We start from the raw sequence: 26,616 nt of genomic DNA on the forward strand, positions 1-26,616 counted from the left end.
TTATCAATAATAATATCCAGAGTTTCTATCACTTATTGTTTGTTTAAGAAGTAAAAATCAGTGCATTTTGAGTTTTTCAAGCTGTATAATGTATTCCTAACTTCAGTATCACTAACAGGTGTTAAAAACAACGAGTGGCAAGGGGAGTATATTCCCTCCAAAAAATTCATGGCATCATTTTCATCTGTCTCATCTAACGAGTTCAATATATTTCCCGCTACCGAAGTAAAGTAATTATTAAACTCGTTTGATGAAATATTACACGAAGTTACTTTTTTATTTTGAGTTTTATTCCCATGATAATTGATGACTTTCCAAGAATCTCGAGATATATTATCAGATTTTGAGAAAAACTGCTCATATGCCAGTTTTTTCTTTATTGATATTGTTAATTGATAGTGTTTTTTGAATTGATTATACAGAGTGTAATCACTAGTAAGGTTAGCAGTAATTTTTATCTTCGAAAGGTTTACTCGCATTTTCCTTAGTTCATCGTCAAACCAAGAAACAGGTGCCTCAAAATGAAATCTTGACTTTTTTACTGGAAAGCAAACTTCAGTTAATTTTACATATGTGTCAATTATGAACTCAGCTAATTCCGTTGCTGTTATTGAATTGTTTATTAACGACCAATCCACAGATTTTAGTGATTGTTTTAACATTTGGGTGCCTTTACATGTTATGTGTCTTCTGAATATCCTATCATTGTCAATTTGATCAGATTTTATTTTTAAATTCAGGAATTGAGCACAATGATCAGCAAGGCATGGGTCTACAACACCACACCCAACTATTTCATTATCTATATTTGTTAAAATATTATCTAAACAACTTGCTGATGTAGCAGTGATTCTTGTAAATTCATCAATCCTCATAGTTAAACCAAAAGAAGAAATTAGATCGGAAAAATATTTTAATTCATTTGAAGTGCCTTTGAAATCAATATTGAAATCCCCAATTTTAATAGTTTGAACATAATTATTAGAACAGAATATTAATAATTTTTCAAATAGGCCTAAGAAAATTTGGAAATCTGCGTGACCTGTTCTATACACTGATACTAGAATAGTTTTTATATCTATAATTTCCAAAGCACAAAATTCACCTTCATATTCACAAGATATATCATTTAAAGAAACTGGACGTGTAGATATTTTGCCATCGCAGAAAATAGCAACACCCCCATGTTCTCTACTTTTTCTACAGTAACAAGTTGATAAAAAGTATCTGTCAATTATCACTGTTGTTAATTCAGATTCTCTAAGCCAATGTTCAGAAAAGCACAAAATATAAGATATAGAGAGAGAAAGAGAGAGAGAGAGAATGTCTATTACTAGCGGCAGTCAGGAATCGATAAATATTACGTCTGTTGCTAAGTTAGTCAACAGTCGAGAGAGATTACGTCTGTTGCTAGCGACAATCAACAGTCGAGAGAGAGTTTGTATGTTGCTAGCGGAAGTTAACAGTCGAGAGATTACGCCTGTTGCTAGTGGCAGTCAACAATCGAGAGCGAGAGTATGTCTATTGGTAGCGGAAGTCAACAGTCGAGAGAGAATCTTTTTCGTTTGCTGTTTTAAAACTGTCTCTATTTCTAAAGGTGTGGGAGTAGGAATTAAGGGTTGGAAAAGGATAATAATTTTAAAATTGAGGTAAAGAATTATAGTAATTAATACAGTGACATGGTTTTTTGCATGTGAAAAATTGAACATACTAGAGATGGGCAAGAAGAGCTACGTCACTGTGATAGGGCATCTAATAGTTACTTCGAGAACGGAGGTAACCCGGTATCGGTATACAATAGGGATATTGTTGTTAAAACCAAGATACCCAAGAACAATTTAAAATCTTGAAAAACTAACGCCTAAAGAAATTATATATTTGGATGAAAGGGCCACTATTGGTTAAAGAGTAACGAAGGTACTTTCTTTATTGATCTAAGGTATTTGTCATTTGGTGTGGATACCCTAACTGTTGGAACAAGAGAGTCTTTGCCTGGGAGCAATTTGATGATCTTTGCCAAAAGCCAAAGGAGTGGGGGAGTTTCTTCATCTTTGATTAGTACAACAGCACCAACCTTTAAAGAATCAGTAGCGATTTTCCACTTACTCCTACTTTGGATCATATGTAAATATTTCATCGACCACCTTTTCCAAAAGATGAATTTTCGAGATATCCTGAAAGAGGGAGAAAGTATTTCTGAGAGATCTGGTTCTGGTGGACTTGTAAGACTTTTTTCTACAAGGAAATGTCCGGGCGTTAAGACTGTGAGAAAATTTGGATCATTTGAGAGCTGAGTGATAGGTCTTGAGTTTAAAATGGGTTCGATTTGACAAATTATTGTATAAAAACCTTCAAAGGTAAAACGAAGATTTCCTACAGGACGAATAAGATGGTATTTGGCACCTTTAATTTCTACCTCATGCAACCCAAATTGAGAAGGATTACGAGGCACTTCAAATTTAAAACGAATAGAGTTTTTAGCAATAACGAGTGATTCTTTAAGAAACGTTCTTACTTTTAAATGTTCTTTTAACTCAACAAGCTAATTGCGGGCAGCATAGAAATTAGTAGCATTACCTGACCATATAATTTCGGTAGTACTCCGTCTTGCAATAAATATTTAAAAGGTAAGAATAAAAGCATCAGATGTTAAGCCGATGACAAGTTTAATATGTACAGATTTGGTGGTCATACATATGAAGAAGGCTCTGTATGCTTTTTATAACGGGTCCTTTCTAAGATAAGAGGATCGGATCATGAAAAAATATCCGTAGTCTACTGTGACCTTTTGGAAGGGTCTTGTCAAAAGATTATCTTCTTTGTTTGTCTTAGTCCAGAGATAGGCCAATATTTCGAACTAAAATTTGACAATGTATTCAATGCAGCTGCATGTCCCAATTTAACATGCATTTACTTTATCATTAATTTAACCAATTGAATGATTAGTTGGAAGTAGCAGAGGATGTTTCTGTTCGAAATAAATAGGAGCAAAATTCTAATCTACCACCTATATGGAAAGTCCAGTCTTTTTAGAGTGGAAGGGGTTTAGTGCCACTTGCCATGTTTTAACTCATGAAACTTTTTAGGAGGGGCCTGTGATTGTATGTACGTAACAATTACAGTGGTGGAGGAGTTTATGTTACAAACCTGTAGTGGTCCTAATTCCAAAGGTGAATTAGTCTTTTTTTTTTAGATTTGAAAGAAAACCATAAACTTTTGAGAATGACAAAAATGTATTTAAAATAATTTCAAGGGTATCCTTAGCTTAAGATATGTCAGAGGTTATGCTTAAAATGACCTGAGTGTGCCTGAGTTCCAGTAAATTTCCCATTCATTATTTTATCCTACATTAAGAATATTCTATTGTACTAAAAATTAAGAAGGAGGACCTTCGGTCCACAATTTTTTTTACTTTGACTGAGTGATATCTGAGGCTCTGGAGGGCAAATCTGCTACATTTAAATTTCTTTATCTTTTTCATCGATAAATTTTCATTTTCCTTTCTTAGTTTTCGTACTTCTTTATAAAGTTACGTCTGATTTTTGCTAGTGTTCTTAACTTCTTTTGACATTTGTTTTATTTTGTTATTCATTTTGCTCAATATTCAGCCTGTTTTATTATGCTTTTGATTTGATTTTCTCTATTACTTTCCCTTTTCTCAGGATAATCATTTAACAATAATTTTTATTGAATCTTTCTTGCTAATATTAATTGTAGAAGAAAAAAAGAAAAAAGGAAAAAAACTATCGTGGCTAAAAAAACATCCGACAATGGACAGGGCTAAATTTTAAATAGCTAATAAGAACAGCTGAAGGCAGAGAATAGTTTGCAATTGTTATAGCCAACCTCCATTGAGGAGAGAGCACTTTAAAAAGGAGATGATATTAAAATAAGATTTGGTAAATAGAAAAAAAGGAATAAGAAGAGGATTTAAAAAAAAGAAGAAATTTAGTATTAGTTAATTAATATAATATTATTCGTGCCATTTATTTGTATTTTTCTGTCACTAAACACTTTTTGCTGTAATTTTCTTTGTCTCCTTGTAAAAATTTTACAAGGACTACCCAGTGTAATATGTTTAAATCGAATCAATAGTTAATTAATGTACAACAAAATATTGTAGTGCATTTCATTCTTGTTAAAAATTAATTTTTAAAGGAAAACAATTTTCTCTGTATACTTACGTATCGTTTCCACTGCTAACGAGATCTAGGACAGCTTTTGTATTTTAGAAATTTTATAGCGGCTTTAATTACATTGCAGTAAAGTCAAAACTTAATTAAAAATCATAATTAATGAATAAGAGTAGTAGATTCTGGAATGATTACAAACATGTAGTTTATTTTATCGTGTGGATTATGTACAAATTAGTCCTATTATAAAAAAAATTATTGCAATTTTTATAAAAATTAAAATGTAATTTGTTTATAATATTTTACTGGACTTAATTAATACTTTGGTAATTATTAATTTACTTTAAGACTCTTTCTTTACAAACTATATCTCTATCTCTAACTATATTGACAATACGAGTCTCTCCCATTCTGCTTATGTGATTATTTTATTCCTTTTCACTGTTTTGTGCCCATTTATTTATACACTGTATGTTACATTTTCTTCTAATGTCTTCACTTCTCTTTCGATCTCTCAGCGTATTTCCTGTAATTCTTCTCAGTACTCTCATCTCTGCCGTTTTCAATAGCCTTTGCGTTGTTTCTTTATCAAGTGTTGTTTTTAAGGCATATGATCATCTCAGTTTTAATGTGTCTGTTTCGCCATAATATAGTGTTATTAAGACATCCTGCCAGTCTATTTGCTTTTTGTACTTGATCTCTCACTTCTTTGTCCAGGTCTCCATAGCTTGACAGTAAAATTCCCAGATATTTTATTTTCATTATTTGTTCAATACTGTTCAAAACTCAAATCCAATTGGACCCCGTTATGCAACAAGGGCAGAAGAAGCATCGGAAGAAGACGAATTTTGTGGCTCAAGAACCTGAGAGAATGGTTTAAATGCAGCTCAAAACAACTTTTTAGAGCTACTGCCTCAAAAATTAAAATAGCTATGATGATTGCCAACCTCCGTAGCGGAGATGGTACCTGAAGAAAAAGAGATGCAACAAGGAACCAACTTACATTAACTTAGTTTTGAGAAAAATGTTTTATTTATTTGAGGAAATTATTTGGATATAAAAATAATAAAAAACGACTCAAAAGTAAACACGTTTATTATAACTTATTGTTATAATAATAATAATAATTTTAATTGTAAAAACGTGTATATCGGAGAATCATCTCGTAATTTTCACAATAGAGTAATATCACATCGCAGCGACATAAAAACCAAAAAGATAAACGCATGTGCGCTCACAGAACATGCATTAACTTTAAAATATGAATTTAATTTCGAAGGTTCTTGTATTCTAGCTAAGGAAAAAAACCATTCAGAACGTGTTTTCTTGGAAATGTGTTTCATAAAATCTAATACGTCCTGTATAAATAAAAAGTCAGACATAGATAAATTGAGCAACATTTATTGTTACTTGCTGACAAAACATTAAAAATAAAATAAAGATTGACTTTTACATATACACACCGTAATACACCTGCATACAAAACATGTTGCATACTATCAAGACAGGTTTAATATACTACTTCCATTAATATAATAACAAGAACTCCTAATTACTTTTTAATCACACTATTTTTGTTTTTTTTTATATTCTCTATGGATCAGTCAAACACACCATGAAAAGATGTTACTAACAAAATTTTAACTTTCCAACTACATTTTAAAATGTATATTGTCCATTATTTTAAATGTTATATTTTATATGTGTGTTTTTAATGTTGAGTGTCGTAGCTTTGCAAAAATAATCTCAACGACTAGTAAATTGTAATGACAATTTGAGATATGTTGTAAATATTTACACTTTCTTCTAATTACAGTGTCTTGAAGAAGGAATAAAAGAATTCCGAAAGCTCGACCAAAAGTCAAAAGAGTGTTTCTATAACATCCCGGCCACACCTACTGACTGCAGCCCTAATAAACTGTGTTGTTTGTATATATATATATATATATATATATATATATATATATATATATATATACTTAAGGAACACCCTGTATAAAGATATTTTACATTGTCCAATTTATCAGCATTTTCGTGACAATTTTATATATAACCTATATAAAGAGTATAATATCTATCGTCTGTAAAACTCAACCCCATCTGATACGTTCATAAACCATTTATTACCATATTAATAATTCAATCGAATAAACTGGTGTAAATGCGATCGTTAAATATGGCTGAGGATCCAAATTTAATACAATGTACGGGTAGTAAAAGCAGCCATTTTGAGCTGTAACTAATTTCGGATTAAACTAGTTTTACTACTTTGTTGTCGATTAGATTCGGATGACTGGGGAAAAGAGGAAATCCAACAGATAATTAAATTCTCGATTTAACTCCTTGTTCTTAATAAAACTCGTAATCCGAAAAATATACGTATCATTTAATTTGTACCGTTTTTATGTTTCAAATTATTTTTGTTTAACTTTTTGTTGAATAGAATAGCTTGATGTGTAGTCTTGAAAGAAAGTACAGTAAAACTTTTCAATAGCGACCACCCTCGGGGAATACAACTGGTCGCTAAAGAGGAGTGGTCGATTAACCCTGCATTGGTCGCATGGTTAAATGAACCACCATTAGTCGAAGGTGAGCGTGAAGCTCACTTGTCATGTATATGACTTATTTTGACTTTTTATGAGTCAAAAAAATAAAATAGATAAATATAATGATTTATTTATTGAAGCTAAAAAAGGCAATATTTTTAACAAAATACAAAAAGGAATAAAACATAAAATATAAAGTTTGGTACATCTACATAAATAAGCATAATTCTGAAACAGTATATAATAGTCTCCCGTTTTATACCGCTGTCGCGGCTTTGGGAGTATAGCAGGGTAGTCTGCTATATCTAGGGCCTACGGTATACAAGGAAGGTAACATGGCCAGTGCTACGCTTCAACCGTCTATTATTACCCCTGGTTTTACCCAAGGTACTCATTTTTATTCAGGCTGAGTCGACCTGGGGCCTATAGACATTTTTAAAATGTCTAGATGTTCTTGCCGGCGGTGGGATTCGAACCCCGGACCACCGGCTTGCGAGTCAAGCATCCTACCGCTTGCGCTACGCAGGCCCATTCTGAAACAGTAACTAGAATAATAAAAAAATTACTCAGATTCAGAAACTTCGTCGCGTTCACACTCTGTGCAAATGGTGATTGATTTGAATGGTGATAAAATTTCCATTTATTCCAGCGATGTTTAGCATAGTAAAAAAACACTCAATGGCCACCTACATGTGATTCTTGCCACTGAATAAAGACTCTTCAGTTGGTCCACTGAATCTACTCCCGATTTTGTTTGATTGTAAAAAGTAATTACTGCTGGTTTGCAAGCTTCACCACTTTCCTCGTCAATTTCGTCATATTCATGGAGGGTTGACAAAAGCAGGACATTCTTATTTTTTTTTGGGACGTACGAAACTTAGTATCATTATCAGTATCTAAAAAATCTCGTTCGCGTGTATAGTTGCCTCTAATTTTCTCTCGGTACAAATTTGTGCATGTCACAATTTCTTCAATTATATCATCTGTTATAAGCAGGTTCCAACTTTCATATGGAGTTTTAGCATCCTTTGCCACATGTTTCACTCCCGGTAGTTTGCTAATAATATCGTGCTGTCGAATACGGCTAGTTTTTCGCTCACGGTGAACTTTCCAAATGGTGAGTAAAATTGTGAAAAATGTTAAGAAAAAAATAAAATGATGAGCGTTGCGCTCGCCATGCGACCAACGCGGGGATAAGAAAGAATGCAGGAAAATTAAAGCAACTGATACGCATTTTATTTTGTTTATTTACATATTAAATATAATTGTAATTAATTGTAATTTCAATTTATCATAAACATAAATAAATACAATGACATCAATTTAAGAATATGTTGCATACTTTTTGGTATGTACAAACTGTTCAGTAAAGTTTGTATGTGTTTTTAAAATACTCCAATTTTTCATAGTTTATATATATATATATATATATATATATATTTAGGGATTCTACAGTATTCACTGCCTTCCCTCGCTCAACCGTTTTCATCTCTCTCTGTTGTTCCATTCTCCATCGTTTAGGCCTCTCTTACTCATGGCGTCGTCTACTTCGTTCCTCCAGGATTTTCGGGGTCGTCCTCTTTTCCTCCTTCCTATGGGGCTCCATTCGGTTATTCTCTTTATCCATCTGCTGTCGCTAGTTCTTCTTACATGTCCATACCACTTTAATCTTTTTTGTTCTATATATGTTAGTATGTCTGTTTCTATTGATGTTCTTTGCTTTATTTCGTCATTACTTCTCCTATCCATTCTTGTTACTCTGCAGCATCTTTGCAGGTATTCCATCTCTGTTGCTACTATCTTACTGCTGTTTTTCTTGTTTATGATCCAATTTTCAGCCCCGTATATCATAATACTTCGCACTAATGTTTTATAAATCTGCGTTTTTGTCTTTATATTTAGGTGTCTATCCCACCATACTGAGTTAAGTTGTCGGATTGATGTTCTTGTTTGTCCTAATCTTTGTGTAATTTCTTCCTCTGTTGTTGCCTTTTTCGTGATTATAAACCCCAAGTATTTGAATTTATCCTTTCCTTTGATTGTTACGTTGTCATCAATCTGTAGATCTTCTATGTCTTCTTGACTTGTAGATAGGTACTCTGTTTTCGCAAGGTTAATATCTAGGCCAGCCTTGGTATATTCTTCTTGTAGTTGCTTCATCATGTAGCTGAGGTCGTCTTGGTCTTGTGCAATCACTACCTGATCGTCTGCAAAGCTTAACGTATATAGGTATTCGTTCCGTGCCGGTACTCCCATGCCTTCGCATTTTCTTTTCCATGTAGTCAAGGCTTTTTCTAAGTATATTTTGAATAGGGTTGGAGATGTGGAACAATCCTGCAGGAGCCCCTTTGTTGTGGTGAAGTCTCCTATGATTCTTGTTCCCATTTTAATGGACACTTTATTTTCTTTATACAGAGCTTTTGTAGCTTCTATGAGCTCCGTCTGTATTTCTAATTTGTACATTGCCTTCCATAGTTCTGACCTTGGTACAGAGTCATACGCCTTTCTCAGGTCCACAAATGCCAAGTGTATATCTCTATTTTTTGCTTTTTTCTTTTCCAACAGTTATTCCAGTGTGTATATGTGGTCTATGCATGATCTTCCTGCCGTGAAGCCTGCCTGATCCTCCCCGATTTTGCCTTTTATCGCTTGCTCTATCTTTTCTCGCAGTATCTTCCCATATAATCTTCCTATTGATGATATTACGCTTATTCCTCTGTAGTTTTCGCATCGTTTTCTATCTCCTTTCTTAAATATAGATGTCATTTATGCCTCCGTCCATTCCTTTGGGAGCTGTTCTCCATTTATGGGTTTCTGAAATATCCATTGTATCATCCGGTGTAATTTTTTTGATCCGTATTTTATAAGCTCAGGTGAGATGCCTCCAGGTCCCGGTGCTTTCTTATTTTTGATTGCTTTTATGGCCGTTCTCATTTCCCTATCTGTTATTTCTATTTCGTGTTGTGGGAATCTGCTTCGTCTTCGCCTGTTTTCTTTTCCAATGAATTGTGGTCTTTGTTCTGTTAATAGTTCCTTGTAGTAGTCCTTCCATTCTTTGTCCTGTATATTTCCCAATTTAATTTTTTCTTTTGAGTTTTGTTTCAATTCTCTCAGTACTTTCCATGACTCCGAAGTTCTTGTACCTCCTATATATGTTTCAATATTTAAGCAGATTCTTTCCCATTCTTCATTCTTTTGCTGTGTTATTTGTTTTTTCACTTCTCTATCTTTTTCTCTATATTCTTTATAAACTTCGTCGTTGTTTGTGGTCAGCCATTTTCTGTATAGTTGCTTTTTTTCTTCAATTATCCTTTTTGTTGGTTCATTTATTTCATAATAGTGCTGTTTATTTGTTATATGTTCTTTTTCCCCAAGGGCTTCGAATGCTGCTTGCTTTATACTCGCCTTTATATGCTCGTATATTTCTTCGATGTTGCCGTATCTAAATTCTATTAATTTTTGGTCTAGACTTTGTTGGTATAGTTCTCTTATTGATTGTTCTTGGAGTAGTTCTATATTGTATTGTTTTTCTCTTATAGTGTTCAACGGTTCTTCTGTGGAGGGGGTCTTGTTATGTTTCCAATTAATGCCCATTTTTGCTGTCAGTAGTCTATGGTCCTTCCACATTCTGCTCCTCTTTTGACTCGCACATCTTTGATCTTTATTGTGGTATCTTTAATTGTGGTATTTTTAATTATATACAAAACAAATTCAGATTCAGTTTTAATAAGTGCTTAGATATATTTGTAGCCATGTCATTTGTTCTAATTAATAAATAAATGCTCTAAATCTCTAAGACTTACACAGGCTTCGGATAGGCTTGGTATATTCGAAACTAGTCAAACTTCAAGTACTTCTTCTTTAAACTCAGAGTTAGGGATAGTTTCATTAATTTCTTGTAATTTTTCAATACAGTCGTTGATGGTCAATTCTCCACTTTGTTTACATCACTATCAATCAAGGAAAATGGTTCTAAATCCACACTTGTTTAAAATTGATTTTGTTTAAAACCAAACAGCACATTCGCTTCTTAATGATCTAGATCATTTCTTGATGTTGTTCTAAAGCTGTTTTCTTGTGGCATGTTAAAGTAATTACTATTTAAATGGGAATATGTGGCGACAGGTGGCAGCGAATATGTTAACAATACTGTCTCAATATAAATGCAAAAACAACAAACCTCATGATAGATAACAAAAAGTTAACTCTACGTCATCTATACCCCAGTAGAAAGAGTGACGCATTATAACTCGGCATCATACTCAATAAAGAATGGACCAACAACGAGGAGATAAGAGTAAAGCAGGATCCATCCTTAACCGGATAAGGGCATTCTTTAAGAGTCACAATTTTTCTCTTGGTATAAAAGTAACAATGTCTTCTACGTTCTGTTTCAAGAAGTTGAATCGTAAAAATATTTGCAAAAGATTAAAAGCATTTCAGATGTGCCCAAATTTTAAAATACTTAAGATCCAGTAGGCTAACCAAGTCACAAATGAAGAGATCCCTAGAAGAACGAAGAAGACCACCATCAAATTTCAAAAGATACATACATATTTTGCGACACATGTGAAATGAATTCAGATATGCCCTCCTACAACCCATCCTGCAAGAAAAAAAATGAGTAAAAAGACGTCCAGGAAGAAGAGAAGAACATCCTGCTTAAATAGCCTTAGAAATTGGTTTAATACAACGTCTGTGCAGCTTTTTAACACCAGGATTATAAAAGAGATTTTGTGAATTAGAAAGTTCTTTTTGAAAATTGAGTTTGAAGTTTAGAAAGACTTGGATTACTCAAAACACCTGGTTAAAAATGCTAACAGTAAGAAAACTATCCCTTGGTCACTTTCAGTATCAAGCCTCAGCTATATAATTTAATTTTACGCCATACCTTTTTGACTACACTCTGTAAACATAATAACATTGCTACATTGTTGTCTAAGCAATCAAAACCCACAGAAGTGTAAAATTTCGCTCATAGTTTCGATGGCACGCAAACACTACTAAATTTGGTTAATGTATTTACTAAATGAACACAAATATACGACATTGTTAACTAAATGGGCTTTAAGTTCATTCTGGCGTTAATTCCGGCTGAAGTTAATGTTACAGTTAAATTTCAATTTTTTCTTAACCTAAATAAACATGCGATAACATTGTTACCAAAATATTACAAAGCTTAGTTGGAGACTGGCAGTTCCAACACTGTACAATAACGGATTGCGCAAAAAAATTCCTTTCATGTTTGGTGTTGCGTCATGTGGTAGAATATCTGCAGTTTATGTATCGGAAATTCTACCATTTGAACGTGCTAACTAATATAATTATTTTATTTTGTTTACTATAAAAAAATCGCTGCATTATTAGATCTTTCTGTAAACATACTTCATCCGCAATAGTAAAAAGACAAAGTAAAAGGACGAAAGATAAAAAAAAATTATAAAAAGAGTATTACACCACAGAGCTCTATCTTTGTATTTGAAATGTTCGTGAATGCACAAGTTAGTGTAACTAAAATATAGGATGAGATATAAAGGATGGGCCACAGGCTATTTCCATCGACTTAACTAAACACAGAAAATATTTACTCAATGGACAGTTTGATAATGAAGCTACCAATAGAGCAACAAGTATGTTGCCAGAGTACCTTACAGGCTCTCTGCAGTCTGTCACGCTAAAGGTACGATTCCGACAACATCTGACTGCAACTACTACCCAGCAGAACTTCAGTTGCTGTGCCACCCGACGGCATACGGCACACTTGAACCGTCCTGAAGAAGTCAAGAACTGGGAGAAATATCACCCCATATACCTCCGGGTGGATGGACGACACGATTGAGACATTAGGAGGTCTACTCCGAGACAATTCGGATTCTGCAAAGGGAAAACCAGAACTGACGTAATTTTTAGTGTAATCGAGGCATTGCACAATATTGGGGACAAACAGAGCCTCTGCAGCTTTTCGATGTTAGAAATGCATTTAACACTCTGCAGTGGAAAGAGATAATACAAGCATCAGAGGAAAGGCAGTGTCTTAACTATCTGATGAATGTGATATCGAAATATATTTCCAAGAGAAAGGTTATGTTTGAGAATGGCACGCTCGTTGTCCCAGCTGGAGTCCCACAGGAATCGGTCTTGTATCCGACGTTATGGAAACTGGCATATGACGAGATCATGAAATGAGAATATGAAGAAGGTATAACCCCCTTCTTGTAATAAATACGGCAACGTCATGAGGGACTGGCACAAAAAGCTCATGATAGAAGTACACAGAAGAAGTCTGTTACAAGTAGCATGCGTTTACAGGACTATATCTGCGGCGGCCTTGTGGACTATCACCGTTTGTGTTCCTCTGCATGTATTAGCAGTAGAAAGAAGACATTTATGAGAGAAAAGAGTATTTGATAATAGCCATAAAACAAAAAAGGGAAAGATCAATGGAAAGATGGCAAGAAAGTGGAACAACACGGAAGATGTTGCCCAGTGGACTAAGATGCTGATTCCGAGCCTCAGGAACCGGGTGAATTGAGGTCACAAGTGACTGGATTGCTTAGTTTTAACTAAGAGTTTAAGGGCGTATCTTCATAGTTTTAAAAAGACAAATACAAATAAATGCGAATTTTTTTCGAATTATTGAGCAATTATATTGTCGCCTATATTGGGAATACTCCGACAGTGTTACCCACACAATGCTGAAGTGTAATACAGACACAGTGAAGAGAAACAGAATATATACAGAAATAGGTATAAACCCTGTGACTGTGAGATAGATGATCGTAAAGATGGTGGGAAGTTAGAAGATATAGGAAGTTATCAGATAAAGGTGCTCGATTGTGCACCAAGTGTTAAACAATTTAACAAAATTGCCAGAAATGCACAGAAAGTATGCCAAGAAGGAGCCAGGCAGTCATTGCTGCAAACGCTGATACTAAGTATTAGGCTTAAGGCATAATTTTAAGTGTTTTCATGTAATGACTCGTTTCTTTTTATTATCTGTAAACTTTATAAGGTTAAGAATCACAGTAAAATAAAATTAAGCACAAAAAAATGTCTTATAGCTCAATTACCTACCATTATTAAACAAAAAGTAAAATTTTATGGGGTGGCTCTAATAATTTAATCATCCACTGTAAAATATGCACCCTCTCTCTCTTCTGATTAAATATGTCATGAAATATGAAAACATATATTTATAAGTTTATGGTTATAATAAATGTATTGTCTTTTAATGCGACATAAAACCAGATATTTCATTTATTTCATGTCGTAGATAAAACGATGATATAATAATAAAAAATCCAACAATAACAACTTTAATTCATATTTATATATTTTCTGCCATTAATGTGTCCGTTTTATTGTTTCAGGGTAACATCTGGCAACAACTGATGTCCTTTCATTTCATCCTAGAAATAGTAAACACCATTCCGTTTACACTAACGGTAAGTTTCAATAACTGTAATAAGCTTTTTTGATATCGGAACTTATCAATAAAAACGATCTAAGTCACATTTGGCAAGTTTGAAGATAAATGAATTTTAAAATTTGAAAATGTCATATTATGGAATACTAAAAAAACAAAATATTCTTTTTTTTTAGATACATGTTTTGTTAAAAACTCAGTTTTTATTAAAAACATTTTTAAGGGGAAAAAGACAGTTAAGATTTGATTTCACGTATAGCGCGTCTGGCAGATATCCCAGTCCGGGTTTTTAGTAGGTCCAAAAGGGTGGCCAAAGTTCTGCAAGCGAAGATACTTAGGTCACCCTAGCTGACCCTCACACACCGCCCTATCATCATGGTGACGGTTATGTTCAGGAGAATTAAAGAAATAAATTGCCATATTCCAAATCTATTTGACAGAACGAAGTCTGTCAGGAGCGCTAGTTCCAAATAAAAAAAAATTTCCGTGTGCTCTTCATATACATATTTTGTTTATATTCGTTTAATATTTTATATATTTTCATTTAAATTTTATATTACATTTTTTCATTATTATTTTATATTTCTTTCCACGCCAATAAACTAAGGGTTTTAAAGCAAAATTATTGAAGTTATACTTCTATACGCGCGCTCCACGTTGGAAATTTGTATGGGAGTGAATCTGTGAAACCATTACATATGTAAGATAATGAGTAAGAGAGAGACAGAAGATATATTTTCTCTCTCTTCCTCTCTCGAATATAAAAATGTTCCTTTTGTATATATAATTTAATATTATATATATTATATAAAGATATAATATTATACATATAATAAAATATTTATTAATATTATTATTTATGTGATATGTTTTGTATTATTTATTAAATGTTCATAATTATATTATTCTTTTGTATTTCAAAATAATAATCTCAATAAATCACTGTATGATCCAGAACTGTCAATTTTGAAATACATTTGTGTTATGTCTTCGATAGTGTAGTAGTCAGTATCCCCGCCTGTCACGCGGGAGACTGGGGTTCGATTCCCAGTCGGGGAGGACTTTTTTATTAATATTATTACATTATTGTCATTTTTAAATACTTATGGATATTGCATTTTAATTTGTATTGTATTATTATATATGTAATTATGTTGCACTGTATTGTGGTGTATTTTTTTTATGTATATTATTGTCATTTTTAAATACTTATGAATATTGCAGTTTAATTTGTATTGTATTATTATATTAATAACAAAATAAACAATGAATTTTACTTCAGAGTATGTGTAAAAAAATTTTGCATTCAACTCCTTTCATACATATATGAAAATAAAAATATACATTTTCATCAAAATATTGATTCAATCCTTCATTGTTAGTAAGTTGTTATTAATTCTGTTTCTCTTTCTGCTATGTCTTACCTATAGAATTACATATGTAATGATTGTGCAGATTGACTCCCAAATAAATTTGTAACGGCGAATGCGTGTATAGAAGTGTAACTTCCACCGGCAGTCCAACTGGACTGCCACACCCGTTTTTTTTTTATTAAGATATCGTCCTGAAATAAATAAACTCAAAACGATTATATTTTATATTAAAAACTAATAGTTTTATTATCCACTAAAAAATTTAAACATGTAGACGGTGATCTTTACTTTTTTTTGGTAACTAATTCTTCACATCGTTGAAAGACCACTTAGGCAAGCATTTACTTATTTACGCAAAAAACCTCTTACCTCTATTTCTTACCCTAAACTCTAATCAATTTCAAAGAGCTAAAAGCTTCAATAGGCAATAAATAGTCCAGTCAATATTGTAGCGTTTACAAATAGGTCCGAAGCGAAAAAGAAAATCGAAGATGGTTATCTCTAGACAATTAATTAGATTGTGGTAGGAAAGTTGTTCGTGAATTCGTTAACATGATTTAAAGAACAGATGCTCAAAGAAATAGGTTTAAATAAATTATAAAAATTATATTGATATGTTATGCAGCCTGGTTTTCTTATGCAAACATAGTCTGCTTAATTATATAAATTTATTTACAGTAGGAATAATATGATTTATCAATATTAATAGTGTTTTTACTTAGCAGTTTAAAATATACTAGGAGAGATCTAAAATGACATAATGTTTGGTTGTTGAATGGTATTTATTAGGTTAAAGAAAGTAAGAATTTTATTTTAGAGAATAAATAAAAATAATTATAGAGAAAAATCGGAAGAAGCACCATATAAAACTTGAGATAGTAACTTGTTTCCACAGAGTTATATTGGCTGGTGTTGGTTAAAATAGGAACTTCATAAGTTAATGTAAGGATGCAAGGTAGTCATGTGAGTTTTTTTAGAGATATAGAAATGTAAGCTGGCAATACTTTTTAACTGGCTGCCATTTTGATAGCTGTCAAGTGATATACGTTGAGTTTGGTTTGGAATTTCATCATGAATAGACTGACGCCTGAACAACACTTCCAAATTGTGTAAATTTATTTGGAAATTTACGATTCTGTTTGAAATACGTATCGCGCAGTACGTCCATTTTATGGTCAACATAATCGCCCATTAGAGCGATTAATTCGATTAACCATGGAACTTTTTTACACCACGTTTACTCTTAATGATAATAAGCATTTACAGAGACTTCGTGCAATACGTACAGAAGAAGTTGTTGCTGATATAGAGTGTACCATAAAGGAAGACGCGAATTAGTCTATTTGTCATCGTGCACAGCAGTGGATATGTGTCCATCCACTTTATGGAAAATTTTTCGGAAAGATCTTGGTTTGCGTGCTTACAAAATCCAACTCGTGTAAGAATTAAAGCTACCCGATTGTCTGAGAAGGCGTAGATTCTGTGAATGAGCCCAAAACGAGATTGCCGTTGATTCTGATTTTCATAAACGAAATTTTGTTTAGCAATGAAACTAACTTTTGGTTGAATAGCTATGTTAACAAACAAAACTGCCAGATTTGGAGTGAAGATAACCCTTAAGTGTATGTTGAGACACTATTACATCCAGAAAAACAGATTGCTTGGTGTGCTTTGTACACTGGTGGAATCATTGGTCCGTACTTCTTCAAAACAGGATGCTGACCAGAAAGTTACAGTCAATGGTGACTGCTATAGAGCCCTGATTATTAACTTTTTTATTCCTCAATTTAATAACCATGATGTGCAGGAGCTCTGCTTTAAATAAAACGGCGCAAAATATCACACAGCTTGTACCACAAATTATTTATTAAAAAAAAGTTTGGTAACCGCATATTTTCAGGTTTCGGATCCGTGAATGTGAATTGGCTTCCAAAATCGTGCGATTTAACATCGCCAGGCTATTTTTTGTGGGGATATGTGAAGACGCTAGTCTACGTTGATAAGCCTGAAACGATTGACGACTTAGAGAACAACATTTGCCACGTTATTGCCGATATATGGTCACAAATGTTGAAAAAAAAGTGTTGTATCTCATTTCACACATCTTTATGTTTAACACATCTAAAAAAAAACACCCTTTAGTTTGGTTGATTAAAACTGAGCCAACAACATCAAGTCGCTTGAGCTGGACATCGAAGTAAAACTGAGACAAACCAAAATATAAGAAAAGACCACAATAAATCAAGTGGTAGATGTTAGAAGATGAGAAAAAAGGTCTATTCTGGGCAAAAAATTTGTAAAAAGAATGTCCTGAAATATAAAAGTAAGCTCTAATACAATCTGGAGGATTATGGTCAGTATTATTGGAAATACTACTACTAAAATACTTGGAAAGTCTTTAGTATATGAGTTTGAAAAAAAAAAGACCTGCTGGTGGGTAAACGAAGGCCAAAAAAAAAATTAAAGAGAAAAAAAAATTATATAAACAGTGACCATAAAAAGGTCAGACTCATATCTTCAAACTATACGGTCACCAAAAAGAAAGCAAAAGTGGCAGCAGCAAAAGAGAATACAAATCACTACAACAAACTTGATAACAGATAACGAGTAACAAACAATAGCTTAACATAGAGCAAAGAAACAAAGAATTTTATTCAGATTAGATATATCTTCTTCTTCTTCTTCTTCGCTGGCTTTTCAACTCGCGGTGAGTCTTCGCCGCATCCATCCTCTACGATCTTGCGCTTCTATTTCCCATTGTTGTACCCCAATTCTAAATAAATCGGCTTTAACATTATCCTTTCATCATTTTCTCGGTCGGTCTACTGATCTTCTACCATCTGGTCTTTCAAAAAACACTGTAACACTCTGTCATCCTCTGATTGTACCTACAGTTGCCAGTTTGAGTCACCAATTTAGCATTGCGGCGTCTTCTCCAATCCCCTGTGAATTCATCTCTTTGAGGGCCAAATATTATTCTGAGAACCTTTCTTTCAAATACTAGAAGCTTATTGATTTCCCGCTGGTTGAGAGTCCATGTTTAACTGTCATATGTAATAATTGGGCGAATAATCGACTTGTACAGTGTTAATTTAGATTTTCTTTTTAGCATTTTTTCTTTTTAGCAGCTTCGATCTTAATAATGTTGAAAGAGAGTATAATGCTTTATCTCCCGCAGCTATCCTTGCTGAGACCTCTTTTTCTATGTGATTGTCCGCTATGATTATCGCCCCCAGGTATTTAAACTCCTTCAATACTTCGAGTTGTGATCTTTAATACTGATGTTATGCCTAACTCTTGGTCTTGGATTATTGGTTACTACCATGTATTTCGTCTTTTTTTCATTTATTCGGAGACCCAGACTACCTGTTAGATTAGATATATCCGAGATGGAAATAATAATGGAATGAATGTTAAAAGTGACAAACAATTTAACAGAAAACTAACTATTAGGCTAACAAAGATAGTAATAGCGATTGTTAACAAAATAACAAAAAAAGGAAGTTGCTCAAGCGCTTTAAAAAATAAAGAAAGGTAAATCAGTTGAATCTGATGATATTCCATGTGTATAACTTTTAGAGAGGTGGGAACACGTTGGCTAACAGTTTTATTCAATAGAACTGTGAAATTTGGACAAAATCCAAATGAGTGTAGAAGAAGTATATTAATTCCTGTTTATTATTTTTTGTTTTTTTTTTTGTGATGCCTGCGGGAACTGAACCCATTTGCCAAATTCCTGTTTATAAAAACAAGGAAAATTTTGATCAATGATTAAATTACAGAACCATGAAACTACTTAGTCATTCCCTAAAATTATGGGAGGTTGGGAGGTTACATTACATGACATATGGAAACATCCAATAATCAGTATGGTTTCATGCAAGGCACATCAAAAACAGATACCATTTTCATTGTGTAGTCCATTGAAAGGTTACATTGAGATTTTTTGAAAGGACACAATTTTATTTTTTTTTGTGTGTGAAGGTGGTTAGAATAAGCTTAAGTTTAATTTGTTAGGTTGCCACCCTTATCCCCCGCCCGCCATTTTGTAAAAAGGGAAACAAATGTTTTTCGCGCTGTATCTCTTAAACAAGCAACATTACAGAAAATTTTATAAAACATTATTTGTGGCAAATTAAATTTTCTACAATTGTTTTTGCATAAGTGTAAAATGAGAAATAAAATTTATAAACAAAATTAACTAAAAATGTTTAAACAAATATTTCTTTTGAGCATTATACCTTTTTTTTTGGTTATTTTATATTAAAATATCATTGGAGCAATATTATAGAGGGTTTTTCGCTCTACAGACAGTAATTTTTACTACAAATTTGTTTAATTAAATTAAATTAACAAATGAATTTAAATTTTATTAATTTTATTTCTTTGAATACTAATAAGAATACCACAAACGCGAACCAATAGGCTAAGTTTTACATTATTTTGTTTTTAATTCATATAATTTATTGATTTATCAACATTTCTATGGAATTATTAGTTAATTATCGACTATTTTCCCGGCGGCCTATGGGATAGAGTCTGGATTTTTTAAGTATTATCCCCATTAGGCCTAATTCACTGACAATTTCCATTAGAGCCAATATTGAGCATAATTATATATATTAAAAGTTTTTTCTAATTCTGTATCAAAGGTGAATTTTTGCGAAAGAACGAATGTTAGAATTGGCGTCATTGTGGGTAATAGCGAATTTTTCGAATAATTTTAATATTTCCATAATGTCACTGCAGGTTTCACTTGAACAATTGAGGCACACTGCAGAGCATTTGGGGTCTATTACAGAAGTTCGGAGGGTGCTGGTGTTTTAAAAGTTTTGATTATTGGTATCCAAAATACCAATTATTGGCATTTTTCCATGCTTTTTCCAGTCCCAATCTTTAGGATTGCCGTTTTTTATGTGATAAAAGAGACAAAAAAACTTTCCCCGACTGTAGTAGGTAAAGATGGTTTGGCTTTCTCACTGAAAAATAATACTGCTTCACTAGCTAACTTAGGATGTTTCTAAAAAAATGTTGATGAATTTAAGTTTGCCGACCTTGTAGGCTACTAATATTGTTTCGCATTCTGAAAAAGTAAATTTCTGCAATGATATGGCTATATATAAAACTTGAGTGAGTTTATAGCTGATTTAACACTCTTTTGAAGTTTTAAAACATTTGATACTATCGATACATATTGGACTGATTCCTACCTAATGCCGTGAGAAAGAGAAGAATGTTAATGCTCTCTGCTATGATAGTCACAGAATCATAGGCTAGGAATACAGCAAGCGCAGAATGGATGATAAATGTATCTCCATGTTGTTTAGCCTGGTCGACTCTAAAACCCACTTCTGATAGAGAAGTTTTGAGAAGGTCTATTAAAATTGTTTTGGTCTTTTTATTACCAAGAAATTTATCTTGGAATAATATTGGTACGGTGCTCTCATTAAACTTTATCTCTGTCTCTCAGAAAAATTATTCAAATTATACAAATTTGTAGTTAAAATGATTCGTTGCAAAACTCTCTATAATATTGATATCATTTTATTGTAAAATGACTAGAAAAATAGTTAAGGCCGAAAAATAAATTTGATAAAAATTTTTTGGTTATTTTTAATAATAACTTTTTTATTTTGCATTACTTTTTATCATAGAAAGTAATGCGAAAAAATTTGTAGACAATTTGATTTGCTACAAATCATGTCTAATAAAATTTTCTGTAGAGTTGAGTTTACAAGATATAGCGCGAAAACCCTTGGCACCTTTTATTCTAAGATGGCGAGTATTGAAGATCCTGGCGAACTTCGAGGTGCTAGAAAATCTAAAGAAATTAATGAAATTAAACAAATTTGTAAGACCCAAGAGAAAAGTTGTTCCAAAATTTTTAGTAATTTTTGTTTACAACTTTTTTATTTTTTACTTTACGAATAAAAGTAATAGAAATTAAGTTGTAGACAATTTAATTTCCTACAAATAGTTTTTAATAATTTTTTTTAGGATTGCTAGTTTACGAGATACAGTGCAAAAACTCTGTCCCTTCTTTTTCCAAAATGGTGGCAGGAGGACAAGGGTGGCCCCAAGGACAACCCCACAAACTTGAACTTAAGCCTATACCTACCCTCTCAACGTTTAAAAAAAATAAAATTTCATCCTCTAAGAATTGTACGTTAAGGCATAAAAAATGTAACATTTCAATGGACTAATAAAGCTACTGGTAGAAAAACACAAAAAAAAAAAATTTACTTCAAATAAATTTTTTTTTAATTAAATAAAGACCAAGGGATAAAGCCACAATTAGTTATTCTTTTCAAAACCTGTTGTACCTGCTATAGTATTCTTTCTTCTTCCTAAAGTTCCATCTTATATCGGAGGTTGGAAAGTATCATGGCTATGCAGACCCTGTTGGCTGCCGCTCCAAATAGTTTTGCATTATTGTACTCAAACCATTCCCTCAAGTTTTTAAGCCACGATATTCTTCATCTTCCCACATTTCGCTTTCCTTGAATTTTGTCTTGCATAATAAACTGCAATAATGAGTATCTTTGCCCTCTCATAACATGGCCTAAGTACTTAAGTTTTCTTCTTTTGATAGTCAATATTATTTCGCCTTATTTTCTATTCTTTTATTAACTTCTGCGCTTGACATTCTTTGAGTACATTATATTTGCAGGATTCCTGTGTAACACCATAATCCAAAGGCGGTCAACTTATTGAGATGTACTTGTTTCAATACTCATGCTTTCAAGCCATAAAGAAGAGTACTAAATACGTAATACGAATGATGCACGTGCTATTTCAATACGTGCATTAATTTCTTTGTTTTGGTCTACATTTGATATTATCCATGTTCCTAAGTATTTGTATGTATCCACGCTCTCAATTACAGTATCCTCAACAATTAATTGGATGTTTACATCTACTGATTTAGTCATAATCATGCATATAGTGTTTTTCAAATTCATCCTCAGTCCGAATTCATGACAGCATTTATTAAGTCGTTGCATTATGTTCTGTAAATCATTGTTGTTTTCCGTCATTATTACTGTATCGCCTGCAAATGCAATTTATTCAAAACTTCTCTATTGATAGATATACCTTTTATTGAATCTGAGAGCGCTATTTTAAATACCACTTCATTGTAGACATTGAAGAGTAGTGGTGACAGTATGCAACCCTGGCAGACTCCTCTCTGTATTTTGACATCTCGGGTATTCTGGTTGTCAACTCTTACCTTGGCAGTTTGATTTCAATATAGATTGGATATAATTTTCTTATCACGACTGTTAATATTTTTGCTTATTAATATTTCTACAAGATTTTTATTTTGATGCTTATAAAATGCCTTTTCAAAATTTACAAAACATAAGTACATGTCCTGATTCATATTCATGCATCTCTGGGTCAACACATTCAAGCTGAAAAAAGCATCTCTTGTGCCCATACCATTTCTATAGCCAAATTGTGTGCCACTAATTACATATTCAAAAGTTTTAACAATTCCGCTGTGTAATATTTTCAAAAATGTTTAAAGTGTGGGCCTCATTAAAGCTGCTGTTCTATGATCTGAGCAGGATATTGCACTCGATTTTTTGGGTATTGCCACAAATGTCGATTGCAGCCATTGTCTGGGGATTGTGGCAGTCTGATATATTAGATTAAAAAGTTCAACCATTACATAAATAATATTTTCATGAATGATTTTTAATAATTCGATGGGCACATCCTCTGGATCGGTAGCTTTGCCTTCTTTTGTGTTTTTGATGACATAGATGACTTCTTCCCGTAATATTGGTGGTCCGGTATCCTCTGTGGTTTCTAATGATACTTAGATAGGTAGATAGATAGCTAGGGCGTTAGATTTAAAAAAAAATTTAAAATTAAAATTCAAAATAAGAAAATTATACACCTGTTTGAAACTAAGAGCCTTTAAAATTGCTATTTTTTATTGTCCAAAAACACGTTAGTAATTCCAATGGCCAGTAGCAATAAAAAACGATAAAGTATTCTCCATTTAAAATTTCCATTTAAAATAAATGACTCTTAAAAGCCATCGAAAAAATTCAGTGACCAGACTATAAACACAGTTTAACTCCCAATCATCTCATCTCCGAAGTGTTTTTTAACTAAACAGCTTTTAACTTCTCGTTAAGCTCCTTATTACTCTTTTGAGAATTTGCTGTCTATCCCATGTCGAGAGCTGGCCAAATAGTCTTGAATTTGTTACAGAAACGTCACCGAAAAGATAAAATTGACCAATTTGGGATTAAAAGATGTCCGTAAATTTAGCTTTCCCTGACATTTGAAATATTGTAGACGTAAATGGTTTATAATAATTATATATGGGTACTTTATAGTTGCAATTAGTTTGCAAACTGAAAAGTGTGTGGTATAATTGCTTTTTTTGAAACGTTTAAGCTTCAAATTTAGAAATAAATTAAAAGTAAAAAAGATCAAAAATTTGATCTAACCAATCGGACAAATTTGGTATTAAATTCTGACTTACCGTGGAGGTAAAATCAAAATATTTGATATACGGATTTTTTTACTTTAGAAAACACGAATTATGTCATGGAAATTAATCATTATCTGAATGTGTTGTCTTGTGCTTTTTGGATCACCTGCTAATTAAAAGAAGAAATGTAATGAATAAAAACTTCGAGAAGTTGAAAGCCAGAGTGGTATAAGTCAATTTTAATACATTTTGAGATACAAAGCTTTAAAGTTTAGATGCAACTGAAAAATTCTGAGATATGTTATTATATTTTTTTTGTTCAATATAGTTTACAAATATGTTAACTTAGATTTTGGTGTAAAATTAGCACTATAATTTTAATTTTTGTTTTTTCAATAATTTGTCACAAACCACTTTGCCTCTGAACACTAATAAAATTAATAAAAACAAAAAACAAACATAAAAACAAAAAACTATAAAATCATATAAGCTCTTCCTCTCCCAAGGGCCTAATATCTTTAATGGACGGGTATAATAAATAATGCTTCACTTATCGTCTCGTACGGTAGATTTATTTAAAACACACTAGATACTCATGATTTTGTTTATTAGTTATCTAAGTACAATACTAGGTAGTACTCAGTTGACTTTGACTAACTTAGACCGTTCTCTTGATTCTTCATTCTTAACAATATTGATAATACTACCCTAATCCCGTGATTTCCAGCTATTTAACACACGTGCGCTTGTTGATATATTATTGTTTTTACTTGTTTAAGTTGTACACATTATTTAATAAGCTTTTGATTACATTGCAAATTTCACTAGGTCAGAGCGCGTTCCAGTTACACCGATATTTTCAATGTCGTAAACAAATAATATATTTTGGCAAATGTGTGTCACGTAATTAAAAAGATTACTTAAATATGATGCTTAATTAAATCCCGTTACATCCCTATCCCTCAGAAGAAAAATTTTCTGAGTGCTGTTCGTTTTCAATCAATTATATGAACAGTTTTTACTCTTCCCTTCCGAAAGAAGAAAATTTTTCGTGTCATCGTCAACTGATTACTGTACATATATACATTATTTACATTCAGTATTTACATATACATATTTATAGAATTATATACAAATTTTTGGTACATATTTCCTTATATCTAAAAAATTTTTTTTTCATTTAGTAACCTCGCCTAACCTAACATCAGCATATTAAAAAGTTACCATGATTGTTCCCTTGTAATATGCTAATTATTATCCTTTATTGTGCCTTAGATTAGCTTAATATTTTACCTACGTTATTTTACCTTACGTTAAATTATTTAGATTATATTACATATATTAACCTTATTATGTTATTATGTATTATATCTTACCCCCTATTATGTGCACACAATATTTACAATAACCTTTAAATATTTTAAATAATAAATAAAAATTTATAATAATAAAATCTTATATTAATTCTTTTATTAATTCTTGCATTAATTCTTGCATTAATTCTTGCATTAATTCTTGGTACCAAGTAATAGTTCTGTTTTCACTTTTCATATACACTATTAATAACTTTGACATTTCACAATAAAGTTTTGTCGTTTTATTCATTTATTTATTTATTGTCTATTATCATGAGCTGGGATGCTGTCACGGGGCTCCTGGCGGGTTTGGACCGGAATTTGGCGGGAATTTTCTTAACTGCTGATGCATTTTCTATTTTTAAACTGGTACAATGCCTTCCATATATCATCCATTATGGTGATGAATACTTTACTTCATTTTTCCATTTAAATTTCCAGTATGATTTTCCTCTCATCTTGAGCTTCTCTGGATGAAGACTCCTGGTTTCTACCACTTCAGGATCGCCATGTAATAAATAATGCTTCACTTATCGTCTCGTACGGTAGATTTCACACTAGATACTTATGATTTTGTTTATTAGTTATCTAAGTACAATACTAGGTAGTACTCAGTTGACTTTGACTAACTTAGACCGTTCTCTTGATTCTTCATTCTTAACAATATTGATAACACTACCCTAATCCCGTGATTTCCAGCTATTTAACACAAGTGCGCTTGTTGATATATTATTGTTTTTACTTGTTTAAGTTGTACACATTATTTAATAAGCTTTTGAATACATTGCAAATTTCACTAGGTCAGAGCGCGTTCCAGTTACACCGATATTTTCAATGTCGTAAACAAATAATATATTTTGGCAAATGTGTGTCACGTAATTAAAAAGATTACTTAAATCTGATACTTAATTAAATCCCGTTACACGGGTCTTCCAAAATATTCTTAAAATACTCGTGAAAGGGTGGTATGAACTGGAGTAGATCTACAATATCCTTTTTATTTATTGGCGCAAATTTTAAGTGGAGCAGAGTACAATGGTGTAAGTTCCATATTTTTCATTAATTTAGGGGCAACTTTTTTATTTTGTGGAAAGATATTGCTTGTTTCACAATTAAAATCTTCATTTAAATTGCTCTTATAAAATATATTGTACGGTTGATCTTTCTCAAAATGCAGCCACTGAATATTCAACCCAGATACTGTACAATCATTTTTATTTTTCTTGCGGCGAGTCACGGAGTTTTCCACCACTGATAAGGAGAAAATATCTTCTTTTTTATTTCCTACACCGAAAAAGGATTTTTTGTCCTACATTTTTTTATTGTTGTAT

At 32.4% G+C, this 26,616-nt stretch overlaps 1 protein-coding gene across 1 annotated transcript in view; it reads left to right on the forward strand.

The window, feature by feature from the left end:
* The window catches only part of SLO2 (slowpoke 2), a 377,835-nt gene that overhangs the window by 78,395 nt on the left and 272,824 nt on the right, over window positions 1-26,616 (forward strand). The window contains exon 4 of the mRNA XM_072544101.1: window positions 14,050-14,124. Within this exon, the coding sequence (XP_072400202.1) occupies window positions 14,050-14,124 (75 nt within the window). The remainder of the gene's footprint in view (window positions 1-14,049; window positions 14,125-26,616) is intronic.

The sequence above is a fragment of the Diabrotica undecimpunctata genome, chromosome 9, assembly GCF_040954645.1.
Source record: "Diabrotica undecimpunctata isolate CICGRU chromosome 9, icDiaUnde3, whole genome shotgun sequence".
NCBI lineage: Eukaryota > Metazoa > Arthropoda > Insecta > Coleoptera > Chrysomelidae > Diabrotica > Diabrotica undecimpunctata.